At 41.4% G+C, this 22,137-nt stretch overlaps 2 protein-coding genes across 12 annotated transcripts in view; one reads left to right on the forward strand and one right to left on the reverse strand.

Moving 5' to 3' along the window:
* Positions 1 to 16,960, reverse strand: part of IFT122 (intraflagellar transport 122) — a 33,895-nt gene extending 16,935 nt beyond the window's left edge. For 4 of the 6 annotated variants that reach the window (XR_012674954.1, XM_075158534.1, XM_075158535.1 and 1 more), the window contains exons 1-16: positions 16,834 to 16,932; positions 15,932 to 15,998; positions 14,876 to 14,960; positions 13,950 to 14,028; positions 13,070 to 13,146; positions 12,556 to 12,622; positions 11,396 to 11,542; positions 9,314 to 9,389; positions 8,585 to 8,776; positions 7,667 to 7,805; positions 6,846 to 7,048; positions 6,224 to 6,361; positions 5,313 to 5,477; positions 4,250 to 4,447; positions 2,472 to 2,612; positions 657 to 710 (exon numbers count right to left, since the gene is read on the reverse strand). Coding sequence is in view for 5 of the 6 variants with exons in the window: in XM_075158534.1 (XP_075014635.1) it covers positions 657 to 710; positions 2,472 to 2,612; positions 4,250 to 4,447; positions 5,313 to 5,477; positions 6,224 to 6,361; positions 6,846 to 7,048; positions 7,667 to 7,805; positions 8,585 to 8,776; positions 9,314 to 9,389; positions 11,396 to 11,542; positions 12,556 to 12,622; positions 13,070 to 13,146; positions 13,950 to 14,028; positions 14,876 to 14,960; positions 15,932 to 15,998; positions 16,834 to 16,874 (1,869 nt within the window). In the remaining variant the exon portion in view is untranslated. Of the gene's footprint in view, positions 1 to 656; positions 711 to 2,471; positions 2,613 to 4,249; positions 4,448 to 5,312; positions 5,478 to 6,223; positions 6,362 to 6,845; positions 7,049 to 7,666; positions 7,806 to 8,584; positions 8,777 to 9,313; positions 9,390 to 10,345; positions 10,508 to 11,395; positions 11,543 to 12,555; positions 12,623 to 13,069; positions 13,147 to 13,949; positions 14,029 to 14,875; positions 14,961 to 15,931; positions 15,999 to 16,833 lie in introns of all 6 variants that reach the window. The other 2 variants (XM_075158536.1, XM_075158533.1) reach the window with 2 other exon arrangements.
* An 84-nt stretch (positions 16,961 to 17,044) lies between these two features.
* MBD4 (methyl-CpG binding domain 4, DNA glycosylase) lies at positions 17,045 to 22,137 on the forward strand. 6 transcript variants are annotated; one of them, XR_012674955.1, is made up of 8 exons: positions 17,058 to 17,108; positions 17,290 to 17,511; positions 17,830 to 18,680; positions 19,202 to 19,276; positions 19,869 to 20,057; positions 20,321 to 20,470; positions 21,029 to 21,233; positions 21,888 to 22,137. XR_012674955.1 is itself a non-coding variant. In XM_075158537.1 (8 exons), exons 1-8 carry the CDS (start codon positions 17,074 to 17,076, stop codon positions 21,963 to 21,965), a joined length of 1,704 nt encoding a protein of 567 aa, XP_075014638.1. In that variant the 5' UTR covers positions 17,065 to 17,073; the 3' UTR covers positions 21,966 to 22,137. The 6 variants fall into 6 exon arrangements, 4 of the variants coding, with proteins under 4 accessions (XP_075014641.1, XP_075014640.1, XP_075014638.1 ...); XM_075158537.1 differs by having other exon boundaries at positions 17,065 to 17,108; positions 21,130 to 21,233; XM_075158538.1 differs by having other exon boundaries at positions 17,066 to 17,108; positions 19,923 to 20,057; positions 21,130 to 21,233.

The following is a 22,137-nucleotide window of genomic DNA, read 5'->3' on the forward strand; positions in this document are numbered from 1 at the left end:
ATTCCCTTTGTGCCATCTCAACACAGATCTTTAAACTAAGCATTATCATGCAGCCTTTGTAGAAGGACAAGGATGATACCATGTCTTTTAATGTGCTCATGACAGACAGTTATTGTCTAGTGAAATTCTATCAAGAAGTGTGAAAAGAATAAGAACTAGTGATTAGAGCACAGTATGGAAGCAAGGAATCCTAAATTCTATTTCCAGTTGCCACAGACTTGTCATGAAACCTTGAGTTTGTCATTTTATTTCTCTGGGCCTGTTTCTGGCTCTGCAAAGAGGAGATAATAGTAATTACCTACCTCCAGGGGGGAAGGAAAGGCTTAATTAACTCATGTTTATGAAGTATTCTGTACTAAGTTCTGCTAGCACAGTAGTATTCTACCAATTATTAATTGAATATTGAACGTTTTTCCAGTTCTCCTGAAGACAGTTTCGTAAGTTCTCGTTGTCCCACATCCCCTTTTTTTCTTTCCATTAAGTTTCAGTCATATGACTAGAATTTGAGTCATCTCTGCTAATCAGGATTTTTCACTCTAAATACTTCTCCAGCTGTCAGAAGCACTATCCGAACAAAAGTCCCTCCAAAATAGAAAGTACTGATTTTGGTATAGTACTAAGTGTAAGAAAATACATCATCTTTAACATTCTCTTACCTCTATGCTGCTGATCAATTCTAAGTATCTAAGGTCTCGTACCCTGGTAAATGCCTATTGAAAAGAAAAAAGAATAAAAAGAATTAACTTGAAAAGCCAGAAAAATCTACAGAATATTGTTACACATAAATCAAGTTGTCTTCATGCAAACAGGACAGACAGAAATATGCTATGCTGAGGTTTGTGTTTGTGTAAGTCCCTAACCTGATGGGCTCCGACTACAACTGGGGCCTGAGGCATTACAGTAAATAAGACAAGGGTACAATCCAAACAGCTTATTACTGAAAATAAACAGCAAAGGAAGGGACTAGGAGGTGTACGTATGTCAGTCCCCCAAGAAATACAAAAGGCCATTTAGAGTATTACATACTTTTATTCTAGCTATTTTACAGCTTTTCCATTTTGGTGTGAGGCATGATACAGACAAGGAAATTTACGGAAACTATTACAAGGTAGAACATATAATTGATCGTATTGCCAAAGCATACTGCATATGTTCATAGTTTTTATACCATTTTGAAAATTCAGTATGAAGTAGCTCAGGGAGAGGAAAGGAAGTAAGACGAGGATAAGATAAAAGTACTGCAAGACAGTGTAGTATCTTTTGCAAATGGAGATAAATGTGCAACCCAAAGTCTCAAGTGGCAAAGTCACGTGCGATATACAGCAGCTTAGCACTTATTCTTGACATGCATCAAAAAATAGAAATTTAACTCTTTAGACCCCACATTCAAGACTTCTAACCAAACTAATGCTTAAGAGGGCATAGAATATTCTGCTTACACTAGACTGGACTAGGAACTATGAGAGCCTTTAATGTCAAGAAGCTGCTTTTGTTCAAATTAATCCGCTCTAATTCTAAGAGGGTGCTGCTTTAAAATTCCACTTCACTTTCAGGCACTGAAAACTTCTTTTTAAGAAAATCTATTTGCATAAAGCCATCTATGAATTATTCTGATGCCTCCACTTAAGAAAAAAAGAAAAATAAAGCATTTAATTTCCTTTTAAAAAAATCTGTTATTAAAAGATGCTTATCATTACAGGCCATTCCGTGCATATTTTTAGCATGTTTGTCCTTCATACAATATTCACGACATTGAACTCAGTTCGCCCTCTCTTATTTGAGAAAAGGTGGTGAAAGAAAATAGGGAAGTATTTCATGCTGGAGAAAAACTCTGTTCTTCAGTATATGCCCATTTATAGACCACCCCCAAAACCAAGGCATTCCAGATAGAAAATGACTAAAATGATGACATCCTACCACCATTGCCCTCAAAGAACATTAGTACGTAAATAACAAAGAATATGAAACCTCCACGTTTGAACTGAGGTTATCTTAAATACTTACGGGAAAAAAAGAGTAAGTTTATAGCGTTGGGGAAGAGGTGGGGGAGGAAAGTCAGCTAAGGCATTCTTTGCTGCCACCCGCTGGTCAGCAGCACCATTGAACAACTTTCCAGTTCTATTTCCCCCAAATTCATTAGCACATTTTCCAGCAGATAAAAGAAGCCATTTTCTTTGCATTTAACACTTTGATTTAGAACATGGCATTTATCTAGAGAGGTAAATTCGATTTCAGTTTAAAACCTCACCTCAAGATCCTGAGTATATAACAAACCAACATTTTCTTTAGTATGTGGAATAACATATATGCACTAAAGACAATTAAGATAGTAACCCAGGAACAGCACTTTGTATTCCAGCCATAACACATACATTATGACACACTTTTTTTTATATATGTGTATATATATATATATATATATATATAAAATAAAACAAGCTTTCTGCTAAATAAGTAAATATCTGCTTTACCTTTTTAGCAGTTTCAAACTCCAGCCCTTCTAAGGCTTCCATGGCCAGTTCTTTCCAGTCAGTATCAGTTACTCCTAAACATGCAATTTGATAGGCTTCTTTAAACATTTTTCGTTCCAGGTATTGATACATGGGTGCAGACTGAGGATTTCCATTGAAAAACATGTATTAGAAAGCATAATACTGACATACATTAGTGAAATTCTCTACATACATTGGGGAAAAAAAATATATTCCAATCACAACCATTACAAGCTCCACAGAGCATAAACGTATGTTTTTTGTATAACAGACAGAACAACATTCCAGGGTGATTATTATTGTATCTTTAGACAGGCTGAGCTAATTATATTCCAAACTTGCCCATCTTGAAATCTTCAGTTCCTTGCATATTAGGAAGTAGTTAAGAATGTGAATTCCTCTGAGCATTGTACATGCTAAATATGATATACAATGAGCTTTTTTTTTTTTTTAAATACTAGAAGCAGACTAAAGGAGGGGGTAGTTTGTTCTCAAAGGCTAAAAGCATGAAAAGTGGCACAACAGCCCAGTGTGAAGTATCCCTGGAAATATTCAGACACCACAGGAAGAGGTATCATGAGGAAGTAACCCTTCTGTGCCAACGCTGATGACAAAGCTGTTTTACCAAGACTGCACTTATTAAGCCCAAAGGACACTGACCTCAAGGACCTGCCCTAAAAGGGAATTAGAGGGAGAAACTGTCAACTGCAGGCTGACACAGATAGACTAAGGCTCAGGATCTGCAGCTACAGCTCAAACCCTTTGAACGAACAGGGAGCACTGCAGCTAGATCACCTTTAACTCTAGGTTTGCAACCAAAGACAGTATGCAGATCGATTTCTATGTTATTTTTATAAATTTAATCTGAAAATTGTATACTTTTTGGTACTCCCTCCTTCCCTCCAAAAGCATAGCTTTGAAAAAGCTGCCTTTGTGATACTTCACAATAATTTTGTGGCATATTGGTGGCTACAGCACGCCAAAGCCAGACAAAGAATGTACTAGGCCTGGTTGATCTCATGGCTGGCAACCACACTGGACAACCCAGAGTCTAATTAAGGATCTGCATAATGCCTCAGAGGAACAGATGGGGGTCTGTAACACAGGTATCCATAAGTTAATAAAAGCACATGGCACTTTTGCCTTCTTCATTGACTCTCAGTTTCAAATCCTGCCCACGCTTGGGTGCATAAGTCAGAATCTTTCCCTTTTTTTATTTTGTTTCCTGGACTGTTTTAGACTCTTTCATTGCTTCCCATAATGCAAAAAATAGCATTTTGTGGAAGGCAGTATCTAAATTTAGATTATAAAGACTACATATGTACTATACATTCAGACTAAAATATACAGCTTAAATATTGCCTAAACACATCTAGATGAAGCAAGGGTAAGACAATATTTTTCATAAGAAAAATGAAATTACTACTTGAGAAAAGATACACAGAGAGACTACAGTAAAAATGCAGGAAGAGGTAACACCCGCACCATATCTTCATCTTTGCTTTTAGATTATGTGCATTTGCAAGTAGAAAGGGAGAATTAGAAACAAGAATCAACAACAGAAAAAAGGAAGTCAGCTTAATTAATGCCAAATAAACAAAAATAAAATATATCATGCAATATAACTTAAATAACAATGAAGAAAGTGAGAACTGCAATCATTTGGTAATGGAATACGAGTAAATCTCAGAAAAGCTTCTTCACTTCTTAAACATTGATGTTTACGAAATACGAAGTTAATGAGATTAAAGGATTACCTGCGGAACTTCAACAGCTGACATAGAAAACACATGAAGACAGAAGATCTTGGAGCCGTTGTAACCCACAACAAAACCTTGAAGTTTTTGCTGATGGACAGGGAAGTTACTAGCTTTGATATTAAGGTAACCTCCTCCAGAAAAGCAAAGCATATCCTCACACTGGGTATTCCAAGCCACGCTATTAGCATTGGGTTCCTAAAGAGCAAAATAACTCATGATTACAAAAGATGCAATCACATCTTCTTTCCTAAGAAATATTCATCCTTCAGGTAGAACATTCGACCTATTATAGCCTGGCTGTACACACACACACTTCTTATATACGTTTGTAATATTCTAAAGCCTAGTATATTCCTAAACAGATTTACAGGGACATATTTTACATTTTAATAAACAGCTATAATTGTCTTTCCTTTGTTCTGTATTTACTAATGATCTATACTATCAAACTGTGTAGAACATAATACAAAATTCCACAATAATAGTTAGTTAGCTAGCACATTTAATTGATCACTTTTCTGCCCGTCACAAAAAGAAAGTTACAGACCCTATCCTTGTAGCACTTCATACTTTCTATCCAGTGTTCTCTGCAAACATTTCATCAACATTAATGAATGAATCCTTAGAGTGACTGCTAAACTGCCAGTGAAGAGAGAATTATCATTATCCGTTTTATAGTCTGGGAATACACGATGAACAAAGAAGTTTAGGCTTTAATTCTGTTCGTACTAATGATGAAGCCAAAATGCTCATTAACTGTAATGCTTCAAAGGGAACCAGGACAGAGCTCTAAAACTGAAAAGGTCACATGTTTAAGTGCTCTTTATTCAGCTGTTGCTCACATATCATCTGTTTTCTAATTCCTTGTCTACCATCTGTAAAAGGGCAGTTCCGATAGAGAAATAGATCACAATTAAATCCTACAAAATGTGATTAATGGCTTAAATGACAGTTGTATGAATTTCTGCACAGCAACGCTTTTGGTATGTTCTGTGCTCCAAATCACTTCCTGCCCCCCCCTTAAAAAAAAAAACCAAAAACAACAAACTTTGAATTTTACCTGAAACAACAACTCTTTGGTATGAATATCATATACTAGGCAGGTATCGTTTTCATCAACCACTGCCAGCTTGTTTCGGGATGCACTCATATCCAGACAGCGCACAGCTGTGGATTGCTTCAACAGGACGATTGCGAAGACATTATCGACAAATATCTTCAGAATCTAGACATATTTGAAACGAAATTCAGTCTATCCATTTTTATTCCTAAAACTAGAAATAGCATAGCAGGTACAAACTTTAATGCTGTTTAAAGCATGTAATTGCAATTTTTTCCAGAGATAAACTGTGCATTAAAATTAAGGAAATGCTTTCAATTTGAGGTATCTTGAAAAGACTTGTTTCCACAACATACTCCAGGTTGCAAGCCTATATAAATAAATCATATGCTATACATCCTGGATTTTTTAATGCTCCACTTATATAATACTATAGGAATATATAGCATAGATACAGAAGACAAAGGATCTCAACTTCCTCTCTATTCCTGTTCTCTATATCAATACCTCTGGGCTCCAGTTTGAAATTTTCAGCTGCTAAATGGCTTATGAAATAGACAGCAATTTAACCTCTAGAACATCCACACCTTCACAAGTGGTCATCAGAAGTGTACACACACACACACACCAACCCCCAGTAAAGACAAACCCTCTCTCAGTTCACCAAGAACTCCATTTTTGTCAGTTGTTCCTAACAACTTAGGGGCTTTAGACAAAGTTAAACATGTTTTTATGAATTTTACAGCCAAAGAATGTGAAAGGTAGAAGTAATTAGTTTTTAGTCACAAGATGAGACTGTCAAATAAAATTCTAGGTTGTAGAAGAGCATGCTGCTCCTAAGATCTCCCCCTAAAAGCATACAACAGTTTTTATTTGCAGTGAAAAGACACATACTAGACATTACGTGTTACCTGACCATTCTTTAGACCAACTAAAAGGCCTTCTCTTCCTGGAGGTCCTCCAATTACTTTAATATAACGAATAAGAGATTCCATCAGCCATTCTCGTTCTTTAATGCCACTAAATGAGAGGCACTGCAATCTTTTCTCCTAAAGACACAATAACATACAAAATACTGCAGGGAGGTAAAGACAACACCCTGTGTCTTTGATGTGCTATGTTTATACCTATACTAGCATGTGTGCCTACTTTTACATATAAAAATTGTAAAGTCAAACAGTCAATTTAACAGAGTGAATTCTTTAAGGTTTTCCAATGCTATGAACAAACAAACAAAAACAAAAAACCCCCACCTTTTTCTAGTAGTTCATCCCCACCCAAAAGTTCCCCTGGATTATGTACTTATCAAATTCACTACAGAGACTGTTTTACTGAAACAGAGCCACCTGTGGCATGCCACGGCTATTGCCTGGAAGTATGTCAGTGCTGCACATTACAACAGCACTACACATTGGTACCTTGGGGAAAAACTGTAATAGATTATACAGAACAATCTTTTCCTACCAGCTATTTGGACAGCTATCTTAAAGTCTGAATGCACCCCAAGACTACTCTAGATTTTAAGGCACATACCTGGCATAAAATAATGTGATCTGAACATACAACCAGCAAGTTGCATTCAAATTTTTTTACTATCTTTTCCTTCACTCGATAATACATATCTGAAGAATCATCCGAGTATAACTCGTAAATCAAGATTTTCTCTGGCATCTGGATTGCTAATCTGTTTTTGTAGATGGCAATTTTCTTAACAAGCTCTCTGCCTTTTATTCTAACTAGAGAGAAAAAACACAAAAACAATACAGTATAAGCTGACATGAAAATAATGGATACAGAAATCAGAAAACTTACTAATACATTAAAATTGAATCTTTCTAAAGCACCTCTAATATTAAAATCAGATTCCTGCTCGGATATCTTTGTTGTTCTGCATCTATGTAATCTACTATCCCCGCCACAATTTATCACTCTCTAACAGCACATTCCAGAGCAATACTTTGATTCCTTGCCATAAAAAGCCAGTGGATACAAAGAAACAAAATCAGCACAAACCCTTGAGGCTGCAAGTAAGGAAAAAAAGAAAAGCCAAATATGATGTACAGTATTTTTATCTCATTCGCAGAGATTAAAACTTTATCTTAAAAGCCTCTGCCCCTCCCAATGTCATTTCAAATCCCCACATCTTTCATTAAGCTTGTCAGTGCTGATCCTCCAGAATCCAAGTTTGCACTCTAATCCTGCAAACAGTATTCCTCAGTTTTACTGTCAAAGTGACAACAATCTGCCTGGTACATACAGCATAAATTCCAAGTGTTCTGATGGATATTAATTAAAAAACCAAAACAAAACAGAATGAGAATGAAGCTTTGGCCTGACTGCAAGTGTGAAATTACCTTTTTGTTCAGTGATGAGGTGTTGGACAATAACATCAGTCATGCTGTCTCTGTAAGCATAGCGATCTTTATAAAGGCCATGAACAGTGCTGAAAATCAACTGATAAAAGGATATTGTTCCATCTTGGCATCCTACTGCCTGAACACAAGAAAATAATTTTAGTTAATTGGTACATGTAGGTGAGAATTGGCAAAATGTGTAGTATTTATATGAACATTATGCTCCTTCTCCTGCATAATGTATAGATTGATACCAGTTACAGCCTACTTGTACTTAAACAGTGGTAAAAGTGCAATGCTAAATGAAGACTGATTACATCATAGACCATAGAGACCACCATATTGGGCATGTGGGGTTTGGTTTGGGTTTATTTTGTTGGGGTTGGTTTTTTTGGTGAGTGGGGTTTTTTGTGGGTTTTTTTTGGGGGGGAAGGGGGTGGGGGTGGTGGCTTTTGTTTGTTTTTAAATTTGCTCTGTATCTCTTCACATTTGTACAATGACACAGAGTGCAGCATTCATGGCTAACAGTTGCCTTGTCCGCATTTTCCACAAGGTGTAATGCTAGAAACTCAAACAGATCGAACATTATTCTCCCATCATGGAATTCCGGGAAGTTAACCTAGAAGTTATTAGCTGCCATTTCTTCTTCTTTTCCCTCCTCTTTCTTAATCAAAATGCAGCAAATGCCTTACCATCTGAAAACATTTGTTATGCTCATTTACAGCCCCCTTACAGCCCAAGTTTTACTTCTGCAGGATATTTTTAATTTCTGTGGTAGTTCTAGGACCTCACTAGGCACTGCTTAGGTTCTGCTGCCTCAGTAAGAATGTCTAGACTAAGCAACTGAGTTTGAAATTTATGGTCTTACCTTGTATGACAAATTGTCTGTGAAAATGTCAGAGAAATGTTCCTACTCACCACATAGTTGGAGTCTGGTTTAACTTTGCATGTCCACACCCAACTGCTTTGCTCTCCTATGCTACCAAGACGCACCCCATCCTTCGTGAAGAGGGAAACTTGTTTATCTGAACCTCCCAATAAAATATACTCTCCTTTAGTAAAATAGCTAACACAGCAAGGATCAAAATTGAGCATTCGGTCCTTCCCAATCTACAAGGGGAAAAAAAAAAATCAAAAACATTAACAAAAGGATCATTTCATATTTTCCCAAGGCAACAAGTGCCATCACTGACACCATTCTTCTTATCTCTCCAGCCATGCATAAGTTTTCAATACCCCAGAACCACTGGCTATATTAAGATTGCCAAAGGCAGTTCTAAAATACACCCAAGAATCCCTCCAGTCCCAAACCAGCCTACTCGGAATGCAAGCAACTCACAAAACCCCCTTTAACCAGTTGAAAAAAATATAAAGATGTCCTCTACAGACCAGTAAACCACATCATAAAAGTCAGCAAAGTTGTAAGGGCTTTAATACAAGAATTGTAAGACAGCAGCTGAGTTGCCATGGGAGAAACAAGAGGTGAAGAAAAAGATGGTTAAAAGAAAGCAGACTCATAAAAGGTTGGGAAAACAGAAAACATTTAATGTAGCTAATAAAGCACTAGTGTACAAACACTTTGAATATAGGACACAAAACAAAATCAAAAATACCCTGCCACTCTTGAATGCACTTTCTAAAACATACCTGTTTGCCACTAAGCTGGTAAAAGGAAAGTTTCTGACCCCAGTCTGCCACAGCTAAAACATCATTGCGTTCATCTCTAACAAAAAAAAAAAAAAAGAAAAAAATTACAGTATAGTAATAAATTCTACAGCGATTTATTAATAAATTTCTTAGAGCCATAGAATCAAGTAATGGGATAGCAGAATTTACTTCATATTACTCTTTAAAAAACCACAAACTGAAAGGACAGCAGGCACATCTTGCCATTTAAAATAGAGGAAGACAGCTTGGAGACACAAAAGAAAAAAAATCAGTCTCCTTTACATGAATAACTGCAAAGCTTGATGTATCACTTCACATACAGCTATATAAGCAGGGGGTACAGTGAAGCTAATGGTCCCTTAAACAGATGAAGCACCTGGGCCCAGATTCTGATCTTAGCTACAGTAGTACAAAGCCATCATAACATCAAAGTCAATACAGCTGAGCAAGAGTGAACTACAATTATCAGTGTAAGGCAGGAGGAAAAAAAATTGTTCGGGTGAGACCAGCAGCAGACAGAGGAAAGGCTTCAGATCTCAATCTGAAGATCTCAATCTCTTCGTTAACTTTGGTCCTCTGACATGATCTGTTCAGCTTGGAGCAAAACATGAGAGTCACCTTCTCCACAGCTGCTTCCTTAGGAAGAAGGGAGATGGTAATCTGAACATTCTGCTGCAAATAATGCCTCTAGCCATAAATGGAACAAAAAGAAAACAGACAAAAAACCTAATGAAAAGCTAACTGTTTAGTAAGCACCCTCCTTCTGCTCAATGCTTGATGCATGCACCTATGGGGAAAAGCAACATGCTATCACATACTTAAGAGCTATCTCATAATGAACACATACTAGCAGAAAAAATTAAGACTATATAGGCAACTATTAATCTAGAATTTCCTAACTTTTGAATATCCGATTTTGTATTCTGCATCATACTCTCTGCCCTTGGTCCTTTTTGTAAATTACTGTTCTACATAATATAGATACATGTGTTCCTTTGAAGTTTCACTCACAAGTTGAAATCCATACAGCTTTCTTCTTCCTCATGGTCTTCTCCCTCTGTCTGACTATACTGCCTACTGCCAGGCCTGGATTTCAGTACTGGTATCTCCTCTAAATAGCTGTGCACTGACTCCTCTTCTTGATCTGCTCTACTCCAAAAATTCTCCCATCTACTGCAATAGTAATTGTTTATTCACTTATTTGGGACAATATTTCCTCTGAAGTGAAAAAACAGCTCCCCTCTCCCCCAATCCAAACAGAACACCCACCACCACCCCCACAAAAAACAAAACCCAAAACAATACAAAAGAAAAAAAGAAATGTTTCTTGAGATCTGGTGAGGCCACACATTGAATACTGTGTTCAGTTTTGGGCCCCTCACTACAAGAAGGACATTGAGGTGCTGGAGCGTGTCCAGAGAAGGGCAACGAAGCTGGTGAAGGGCCTGGAGCACAAGTCTGATGGGGAGCGGCTGAGGAAACTGGGGGTGTTCAGCCTGGAGAAGAGGAGGCTGAGGGGAGACCTCATCGCGCTCTACAGCTACCTGAAAGGAGGTTGTAGCGAGGTGGGGGTTGGTCTCTTCTCCCAGGTAACAAGTGATAGGATGAGAAGAAATGGCCTCAAGTTGCAGCAGGGGAGGTTTAGATTGGAAAAATTTGTTCACCAAAAGGGTTGTCAAGGATTGGAACAGGCTGCCCAGGGAAGTGGCTGAGTCGCCATCCCTGGAGGTATTTAAAAGACGTGTAGATGTGGTGCTTCAGGACATGGTTTAGTGGTGGCCTTGATAGTGCTAGGTTAATGGTTGGACTCAATGATCTTAAGGTCTTTTCCAACCTAAATAATTCTATAATCTAAGCAGAACTTGTTCCCAGTTTCTCCATTCAATTAAAGACTGTCAGCAAAGCCAAAACCCCAATACATAATCACTTAAAAAAGGGTAACGTACTTGGCATTAATCTTATTATAATTAATTCAGCAGGGATAAAAGTCAAGCCTTTCTGCAACCAATAAGCCAAGGATTATCTATTCAGCATGAAAAAAGGAAGGATGAAATTATTTACCTGGATGGATTCCAACAAATTGACCATATTGGAGATGAAGCACCCCCTGTACGCTCTATTTTAACTTTCTCTTCGCCATTTTTATTCCTTATGCTGACAATGCCGTTGAACATCCCCAAAGCAAGGTACTGGCCATCATTTGTCCAGCTGATAAAACACACATACTGAAGAGCAAACTACTAAAAACAAGCAGCAGGAAGGTAGGACGGTACAGCATACTCAAATAGGGATGATAGATTGAAATATACTTCTAAGAGAGTTCTGGGAGATAGCCAGTAATCCTACAGTTTGTTTATGCATCTAGATCCACATTTAAGGCAACAGCATGCACTACAGCAAGAACATTTTATTATATACACAGAAATAAAAAAAAAAATTAAAGCTATCATCTGCTTGCAATACTTCTAACATGTGCTAAGTAACAGATACATTTTTGGGGATGACAGTAGACCAGACTGTTTTAAAAGCCACATTTAGAACACTGATCAGATAAAACTGCAGGGCGCTGGGACAGGGGAGACCTGGTTTCTATTCTTGTCTCTACTGTAGTTAGATGGATAACTTTACACAAATTAATGTACCCTTGCTTCAGGTTCCCCATAATGGTATATCTCCTTCTAATGAAAACACCAACAACACAGAAGACGGACAGCTCTATGAACAAAAAGTATAATTATTTTTCCTCATTTTATTGTTATTGCACAAGGTGGCTAAATAGAGGGAGAGAGAAGTTAAGACACTTGCTCAAGACCAGAACACCTCTCTGACACTTTCAGAAGAATTCAGTTATAAACAGTACCAAATAAAAACCAAAACCCAAGCCCTTTGATATTAAAAAAAAACAGAAGGAAAAAAAAAAAGAAAAAAGAGCTCTCTTGGAGAAGACTACACAAGAAAAAACAAATCATCTTTGATAAATATTACTCATATTCCTACTGAAGCATTATAAATGCTACTCAGATATTTTAATGATGAGAATGGCAAAGCAGCACAAAGTACACAACGCTACTGAACAGCAAGGTAGGAGAGCCTATCTCATACTACTAGCTACTGTCCCTGCATACCTTGAACTATTTTATTTGAATTTTTTTTTCTTTAAGCTTGCATATTATTTTGTATTGAAACTAACTTAAATGACACAGGTAATCCTTAAAACTTACCTACAGCAAGTAATCTTACTGCTAGTTTTATGTTTAGAGACTGACTTCTGTTCAGGAGACCACAAGCCTTGATTAAAGCAAACAAAAAGCCAAAGTAAATTACAAGTAAGCATTCACCAGTGTTCAGATTAGAAACTAATATTGTTAGAAAACTCAGTTGGGACTTCAGAGGGATCAACGTCTCATCCACTGCTAGAAGAACATTTAATACATACTAATATACATACTCATCAGTAAATGAGGAAAAAAAATCCACCTAAATAATACAGAGGGTGTCTCTGCAAAAAATCATAGTAACAAAGTAGTACATTTTACCCTGTGGCACCTCACTACGCAGTCCTTTCCAACGGAGTTTAAGTGACTTAAATAAGTATCTAATGTTGCTTAACTTTAAGCAGCTTTATATCTCATCTCTTCTGGATATAAAGAACTGTACCTATCTGTAGTTAGCTTAGCTATACAATTTTAATAGAATTTACTGACTTAATGGAAAAGTTAGAGGAAGAAGACATACCAAAATCACTGGAAGAGCAGGATGCCAACTGATGAGTAAGAGGATTGTATGAAACGCACTGTATAGAGTCATTATGCCTAGAATGAAGTTGCAATCATATTTCAATAAATCATTCTTAAATGCCCCCTTTTCTGACTTTCAGCAAGATAGCTGAAAGGTTTACCAGATGCCAGAAATATTTCTATCAGTTTATATTACATCAAATTAATCTGCAATTACTGTAAACTAAATCAGTAATAAAACTTTAAAAAATTGTCTCTAAGTGGCAGGATTCACTGTATTTCATCAAGATTAGCTAAAAATGTACGTAGATGGTGGTTTGTGAAATACCATTAAAGGTTATCTCCAAATTCTAAAACAAGTATGCTTGTGTACGCTCCCAGTAGTACACTAGCTTGTGCACACTGACTAGTAATAAATGTACACACACATTCAGAAACAGAATTTGAAGATGTTGCTTAAGAGAGATGACATAAAAACAAAGCCAGAAGAAAGATCGAAATATACCGAAAGTACCAAACCTTATCTTTAGTTTGGTCTTTGAACTAGAATTATATTGATTTTATTATACAAGATCAGAGTCATATTGTGTTTCATTTTATTTTGATCTATACAGAGTTTCCCCAGTTCCCTGCCAGCCCTCTAAATTCAGAGATTTATCTAGACTGCCCACCCTCTTTTATGCCTTTAATTGCTCTCCTGCCTCATTCAGATACTTCGATTGTTCTTTTCCTCCTCCCTCTCCTATTACCCACTCACTAGCATTTTCTCTGACCTTAGTCAATCTTCTTCCAAATCTAACGGCACGTACTCTTTGATAGCAGAAGTGCATAATCAAAGTCTTTTTCTGAGAGGCACGGAATTGAAAGGCATCACTTACGTGTATTTCAGAATTCCTTCTAACTTTGAAGTCCAAATTATCACACTTTTATCAGCTGAGCCAGATGCGAAACGTTTGCCTAGGAATTAAATATAATTCAAATCCCACACATACAAGAATCACTTTAACTCCAAATACTCAATCAAACAGAGAGCAAGTTCTTGAACTTGACAAGGCTCAAGTAATAAAGGGCCTAACACCACAAGTGTCTTGATGTGACTGCACTTCTCCAACTACTTGAAACTCCCATGACTTTATTTTGTTGTTCCCACAGAGAGCACCTCACTAAAGCCCAGCCATGCAAGCAAGTAAGCCACTCTTTCCAACACTGTTAGTCACAGATTGGAGATTTATGTTAGCAACGTCCAGGGAAAAATGGTACATTTTCACAGGTATCCTCTATAACTTAAACAGTAGTATTTAAGCGAAAGTCCTTTGAGTCCCCACACATTAAGTCCCGACAGAATGAGAATCGGAGGCAATGAAAGAATTGGAAGCAGAATAAGGCCTGTAGTGTGCATGATAATGTGTGAAGGATTAGAAGATCGGGAAGCTTTGGGACAGAGGAACTACGGGAATAAAAATCAGAGGCAGGTGGAGTACTAGAAAGAAGGGTAAGCCTTCTCCATACTCCAAAAATATAAACTTAACCATCACTGAAGGAGAAGGGGAGGGGAAGCGGGGACTACAGTTCTTGGATTAACAGGTAGCCTTAGATGTGAAAATATGGTACTTCTGCATGTAGCATTTATATGGCAATTCAAACTCTCAGTTAGAAAACAAACAAGACACCAGCACTCACACACATGTTCAAAATACTGTTACTGAAACAACCCCGATTTCTCTACTTATCAATTGGCAATAAGAAATGGAAGACAGGCACTTTACAAACCAGACTAACAAAGTCCCCCAAAGTGATACTTTACCATCTTTAGCATAAGCCACACAGTATACAGTGTCCTTATGTCCTTTCAAAGGCTGAATTAAGGTTCCATCAGAAGTATCATATACCTATTTAAACAGGGGGAAAATAAAAACAAACATACAAAGAAAAAAATCACACATAAAAATTTTCCAGTGAGGACTAGGATATAAAATTACTGAAGGCCAACAAGATTATACACTTTCGTGTTTGCTTTTTTGCATAGCATACAGTCCATGCGAGACAAAACGTTTTAAAGTGTAGAAGCAGCTTTCCTTAACTTAATACTTCTCGGAATGAAAGAAGACTCAGTATTAGAAAGTTACATGCACAAAAGATTTCCAAACACCTTATTTGGCCAGCTTGTTTTACTTCTCTGCCTTCTTTCCCCGCATGAGATGTTTAAACATAATAAAGTACTGGACAGGACCATCACTAAATATACCATTCTGCGAGCACTGGAAATAATAAAGCCAGCTGTCCTGCAGTTCTGAGCTACATCTCTATAATTGTGCCATCCACCCATCCATCCCTGCAGTTTCTACACCTGCCCCATGTGAAAGCTTCGCAGGAACTGCGATTAGCGTGGTCCTGAGCTGCTCTTGCTGATGGGTTAGCAGCAAGCAAGCATATCCAGGGAACTGCAAAAAGTTATAATTGAAGCTTCTCACAAAGTAGGGACATCAATTTGAGTTTCTTTCCCCTGTTCGTAGAGATTTGCATGAAACTTGTAACGATGCAGTATTTGTATACCATGCTACTGTGCTAAGTTTGGATACAGAGTAATGGATTTCAAACCACCGGGCGAGGTGCACGAGGTACGAGATGACAGAAGTAACTTAAATCTCATTACTTTTGGAAATAGAGCTTAAAACTTGGTAAGAGACATTAAAAAGCTTCAAAACACTTTACAGCTAGTCTGCATTAATGTATGTAGATATGAGGCTGGATTAGGAGAGATAAGAGGATTTTCAATAGGTTATATTCATAAGTTAATGTGAAAGAAATTATATTCATACAGCTGTAAATGCAAGAGGGGGGAAAAAAAAAGTTTCCCTACCAGCAGTCTATTTCCAGCAGCAATTATCAATTGAGTCCCATCCGGTTTGAATGCAAGATCATAAATACTACAGAAAAAAGAAAAGCAACGCCGCCCCCCCCCCCCAAGAAAACCCCATATTAGTAGGCAGAAAATATATTTCCTTTAACATCAAAGATGCCACATAACAAAAATTGTTAATTGCATACTTGAGAATATATCTGATTCCTGAGAAAACTCCCCAAACAAGAAGACCCCTCTGTGACCGTCTCCCCGCACTCAGGAAGAAGCCCCAGCACTGGCCACCATCCAGGCTCCAGGCCGCAACATACACGGGCGGGAGGTCTGGAAGAAGCCCGCGGCGGTACCCTTGGAGGCAGAACCACACAGACACAGCCGCAGGCTACTGGCCTTTGGCTAAACGTGAAGTGAAAAACGCAAAAACAGCCCCCAGAAAGACTCCGCGTTACTGGATCACCGGTATCAGCCAAGAGGCCACAGGAACCCAGCTGCTCCTGCCCGCAGCTGGCCGCCAAGGGGAAGGAGAGCAGCTGGCTGCAGAACGTATGCTCAGCCCGGGACTCCTGTAGCCTCCGAGGGCACGGGGCGCTGCCGGCGAGCACGGCGCCGCCTCAACGAGCTGCGCCTCAACGAGCTGCGCCTCAACGAGCTGCGCCTCAACGAGCTGCGCCTCAACGAGCTGCGCCTCAACGAGCTGCGCCTCAACGAGCTGCGCCTCAACGAGCTGCGCCTCAACGAGCTGCGCCTCAACGAGCTGCGCCTCAACGCCGGCCGGCCGGCCACCCGCCCAGCCGCAGGCGCTGCTCCCCAGGGGTGCTCCGATGGCCAGGCCGCGGCCGCACGGCCCGCGGCCCCGGCCGCCTCCCTGCGGAGCGGGCCGGCTCTCCCCCGGGGCCGCTCACCACTGCTCGGCCTTGTCGCGCCAGGTGAGCGCGGCCCGCATCCCGCGGCCCGTCCCGCCTCAGCGCCGCCGCCGCCGTCCGCTTGTTTACACCCGCCCCGCCGGCGCCACGGGCAACGCGCATGCGTGTGGGGGGCTGGCGGCCCGCCGCCACGGCAGGAGGCGCCCGCCAGGGAGGCCGGGGCGCGCTTGCGCAGGACAGGGAGCGGCGGCGGGGGGCGGTGCTGTGGGGCGTCACGTGATGGAGGCGCCCGGGATGGCGGCGGCGGCCGGCGGGTAGGCGTCTGCGGCGGCGGGCGGGCGGGGAGGGGGTGATGGCGGCAGGTGACGCCCGCGGGCCGGTGGAGGGCCCGAGGCCGGGCCGGCTCCCGGGCCCGTGTGGGGGTCCGCTCTCCCCGGGCCGCGGAGGCCCGCGCTGGGAGCAGAGCCTCACCCCGGCGTCTCCTTCCCCGTGCAGCCTCCCGAGCGGCAGCCGAGACGGGGCGGCGGTGGAGGCGGCGGAGCGTCCCGGCCCCGGCCCCGGCCCCAGCGGCGGGGGCGCCGGTGCTGCGGCGGAGGGAGCGCTTGCGCGGAAGCCGGCCGCGGGCGGGCGCAGCGCCGTCCCCGGCGGCTGGCAGAAGGTGACCAGGCGGAGACAGTCGGGCAGGACGGCGGGAAGGATCGACGTGTGCTTTGTCAGGTGAGCCGGGGCGCGGCGGAGCCGGCGGGCGGGTTCCGGGGGCCCTCGGGGTGTCGGGAACCGCTGCTCCCCCGGCGGCGCGGCCTGCGCTCGCGTGTGCGCCGTGCGTGGGGCTGATGGGGTGGAGGGCGCGGTACGTGTGGGGCTGTCTGGAAACTCGCCGTGTCCACCTTTTCTGGCCAAGGCACAGAAACTTGTCTCGACGTCACCCTGCCAACCATTTTTGTCATTTGTCTTTTTTTAAACGCTAGAGCAGTTTTTTAAGTGAAGAGCGAGAGAATGAAGAAATCACTAATTTACTTTTCTTTTATGCCACAGTCCTGAAGGAAATAAGATAAGATCGAAAAGTGCACTTGTGGCGTATTTTCGGAAAACCGGGGAGATGACGCTAAAAGCAGAAGATTTTGATTTTACAGCTCCTTATCAGAGGATTAGCCGTTCGAGGGTGAAAAGATACAGCACAAAAGCTGTGAGAACTGTTTTAGAGAATGAGGATTGTCGCAGTGAAGAGCAAGGCCTCAGTATACAAAATGGTGAAGAGGATAAAATTCAAAACATTCAGACTGGAAATGAACACCTGGAAGACATTACATCCACTCTGGACAGTGAAGATTTGATCATGAAAGGCATAAACCCAGAGGACTGTTTGAACACCAAAAAAAAGACGGGGGTAGGTGGAAACAGTGCTCAGAATAAGAAAACGGGAAAGAGCTCAGAAAAGAGGAATCGAGATAATACCCAAAACAAAAGACAGAGAAGAGTATGTAACAAACAGGAAACTGAGTGCATTCAAAACAAGAAGTTCTGTCTACAGACAGACATGCACGTTGCCGATAATCAGGGCATAGATGATTGGAATGCAGACCCTACGGACGCAGGAAAAGCTCTGTTAAGAATTTCCAGATCACGGTCAGACAGACAGCTAAGGTCAATGACAGCTCGCTCGCAAAGGGAGCTGGAGAGCCTAGCAGAGGAGGAATGTGTGGAGGCAGGTTCTAATGATGCATCTTCTGCAAAATCTGAGGAGAAAAACAACGGATTGAAAATAGAGAAAGAGACAGATCGAGGGAATCCGGGTAACCAGGATTTTGAACCTGACAGTGAAACGGATGCTAATGTCTTGCAGCCATGTGACAAGAAAAGCTTCACAGCAGTTAAAATGCTGCCAGGTATTTGTGTGTTTTTGAGCAGATCATTATGCTAACGTTCAGCTGGGGGTTCTCCTAACTATGCGAGCAAAGTATTCTGTTTCAGGTCAAGCTGCTTTGACATCTCAATCTGTATAATTTCTTTATCTCACAGCATATAACTTAATGCGGATTTATTCACAACTGGAACTTACTCTACTGATCTCTTTAGCTGTATAATATAATCATGTTCATTACCTTCGCTGCACTAAATCTTTATCGTTGTTGCACAGTTGGTCAGTTTGGTTCATGAAAAAGGCTAGTTTTAGCTTGTTTCGTGTGCTAGAATCTGTTTCCTCAGACTGTGGCAAAAAAAAAAAAAGACTGTGGTTTATCTTCTGAAGAGGAGTACTGGAGTGAATCTAAAGCACATTTATGTTCTGTACATCTACAAGAAATCCTTGTATTTCCATCACAACATAAAGTGGAGATGGTGTACAAAACATGACAGCAAAACAATTGTATTTTTTTCCTTTTAATGCTAAAGTATTATTTCTTTACAGAAGAGTCTATCCCACGAACACAAGTGGATAGGAGGAAAACGAGTCCGTATTTTTCAAGTAAATACAGTAAAGAAGGTATAATAGTCTTTAGGGAAATAAATCCTTTTTTCTGGGGGGGAGGAATAGGATGTCTCAAGATCAAGTGATGTTATGGAAAATTTCTTCCAGTTTTAGGCCAGCCATGCTTAGGTGGCATCAGAGAGCTTGGCTTACTGCGCTAGTGCTGATCTTGTCCCGTTTTAAACCTTGGTGGTTTGTATTTGCAAACAACCATTAAGGCTAGTATCAAATGCCTCGGCAGCTCTTTCAACAGCTGTGAGGTGATGGGATGAATGGGCTTTGGGGAAGTTCTCTTCAGACCACTGAGGTGTTTCCCCCGTCAGGGTGAAGCCCTGTACCCTGTGGCTGCTGCTCCACACTTACACAGGAGCGTGGTGGTAGCTGGGGAGGGCCTCTCTCCTCAGAAAATGTATGTAACACGGGACATGGGGGCACACGCAGGCAGCCTTGACTCTTACTGCAGTCTGTGCCAGGGGATGCGAGGTCCCTTGCAGTTCTGTAAAATCTCTGTGTGAATTGCCATTGCTCCATCCACTTTCAGTGCCCCCACGAAGATGAATCTGCTTCAAAAGGTCTTCGTTTTTTAAAATTATTTTCATTTAAATAGGTAAATCCATCCTTTACTGCCCAATAAACTTTCCTGTATCGCCTCTGTGTACAGCTCCCAGCCCACCTAGAAGGAAGGCCTTCAGAAAATGGACTCCTCCACGTTCTCCTTTTAATTTGGTCCAGGAAACACTTTTCCATGATCCATGGAAACTTCTCATTGCAACCATATTTCTCAATAAAACTTCAGGTAAATAGAGTAATACAATTTGACGTTGTATAAATGTTGGGGTGGTGTTACAGGGCCAGAGCAGCTGCCATTTTTTAATGGCATTAATGAAAGAATAAACGTATATTGACACAATTAACTTGTGTCAGTGTAAAAAAAAAAAAAAAAAATCTTTAATTTGCAACTCTTGCCTCAGAAAAAGCTCACTTCAAAAAGCATACGTAGATAATCAAAAAAGAGAATTACCTGCATGGTGTTCTGTTCATGATGATTTCTTTCACTAGGTAAAATGGCGATTCCTGTGCTCTGGGAGTTCCTTAAGAAGTATCCTTCTCCTGAAATAACTAGGACTGCAGACTGGAAAGAAATGTCAGAGCTGCTCAAACCTCTTGGCCTCTACGAACTCAGAGCGAAAACGATCATCAAGTTCTCAGGTAGGTTTTCCTGAATATGTCTGCGGAATGTTCTAAATTATACTAGCACGGCAAACAGCATTATTTTCAAACAGTGCTCCGTGACTTTACCTTCTGTTTGGCAAATATTGGTGGTGGTTTATTTTATGCAACTTGGGGATATGTTGGTCTCACGTATGCAAAGCTGCTGATCCTGTTGTCTTAACTGAGAATGAAATAACATTCATAATGAGTTCTGCAAGAGACCTTTGTCTGGGAGACTTCTTTGGGTGGAAAGAGATACGAACACCTGCAAGACTGATTTAGTGTTTTGCAGCGCTGTGATAAGGTGGCTCTGCTCTGTTTTGCATCAGGTGACCTCCAGAAGGCCCTTCCAGATGGAATTTTTCTATGATTCTGGTATTTTCTATACTTGGAATAAAAGCATTCCTCTGTGGGTTCTGAGGAGAGAGATTTAATTAAAACTCGCCCTCAGTGATTTGTTTAAAAGGTGTTTAAGATAGACCCCATAGGGATTCATTGCCTACTTTCACCAGGAACCAGCTAAAACTTGTGTTCTTCATTTAAAATGTTCCAAAGCGGAGATGTGTTACAACAGCAGAGAATCAGGATTTTGTCCAGAGTTGCTTTCTGCGACCTGCCTGCCTGCAGGCAGTGAAGTCTGTGACCGTGCGTTGCAGGTGAGTACCTGAGCAAGCGGTGGAAGTACCCCATCGAGCTGCACGGCATCGGGAAGTACGGGAACGACTCCTACAGAATCTTCTGTGTCAACGAGTGGAAGGAGGTAGGTGGGGCGGCCGTGCTGCCAGGGCTTGGTCAACAGCGCGCTGCAGGCAGCGGGGCTCTGTCCTGTGGTGTCGTTGGGCTTGTACCTATGGACTTCCCTTGGGTTAAAAGAAAAGAGCAATTTTTATATGTTCAGTAGGTTGAATTCCCAGAATGTACCTTTTGCAAGTCTGAACCTGTAGATGAAGACTTGTGTCACCTTGATTTTTTTTTTTTTTCCCCCCCCCTGTGATTTTCCTCTTTCACTGGGTTCTTTTTCTTATTTCCTTGACGTGGGGGTGAGAGTCCCTTCCCTGCTCCGGTTAAGAACCGGGTTCCCCGTGCTTCCTGCCAGCCAGACCCTGGCACCCCTCCGAGATCTGTGTCGGTGGGCCTTCGCCATGCTGGGGTCCTTTCGTGGCAGATGGCTGCGAGGGGCGGTCGAAGGGCCTTTTGCTCTCCTGGTTCAGGGGGGGTGGGTGGTTTCGGGGCTGAGCAAGTGCTGCGCTCTGGCGTTTGCGTAGGCGGAGGCCGGCCTGCCACGGCACCGCCGTTCACTGCTCCCTGCGAGGTACAGGGAGGTCCTGAGCCGGGAGGGGAGCTACATCGGAGCGGTGAGGTGTTGCGAGAGGCGGTATTTTAGTAAACGTTAAATGCTTTTGCCGTCTTTTAGGTACAGCCGCAGGACCACAAGTTGAACGTGTACCACGCGTGGCTCTGGGAGAACCGGGAGAGGCTGAGCATAGACTGAACAAAGCCGTGGGTGCCCTCTCTCGGTCCTCGCCTGCCGGCTCTGTGCAGTGGGTGTCCTTGAAGTGGTGTTCCCGTCGTCCGGTTCTGAAGTTAAGTATTTGTGTGACACCCGGCTCGGGTCATGTTGAAAACCTCTGTGTTCTTTTAATAAACGTATCCCAGTTTTTGTA

This window comes from Calonectris borealis, chromosome 10 (assembly GCF_964195595.1).
Source record: "Calonectris borealis chromosome 10, bCalBor7.hap1.2, whole genome shotgun sequence".
NCBI lineage: Eukaryota > Metazoa > Chordata > Aves > Procellariiformes > Procellariidae > Calonectris > Calonectris borealis.

Coding starts and splice junctions, on each gene's coding strand:
- MBD4 (XM_075158537.1), top strand. CDS start 17,074: ATGGAGGCGCCCGGGATGGCGGCGGCGGCCGGCGG. Junction 17,109..17,289: donor ATGGCGGCGGCGGCCGGCGG/GTAGGCGTCTGC, acceptor TTCCCCGTGCAG/CCTCCCGAGCGGCAGCCGAG. Junction 19,277..19,868: donor AAGTAAATACAGTAAAGAAG/GTATAATAGTCT, acceptor TCATTTAAATAG/GTAAATCCATCCTTTACTGC.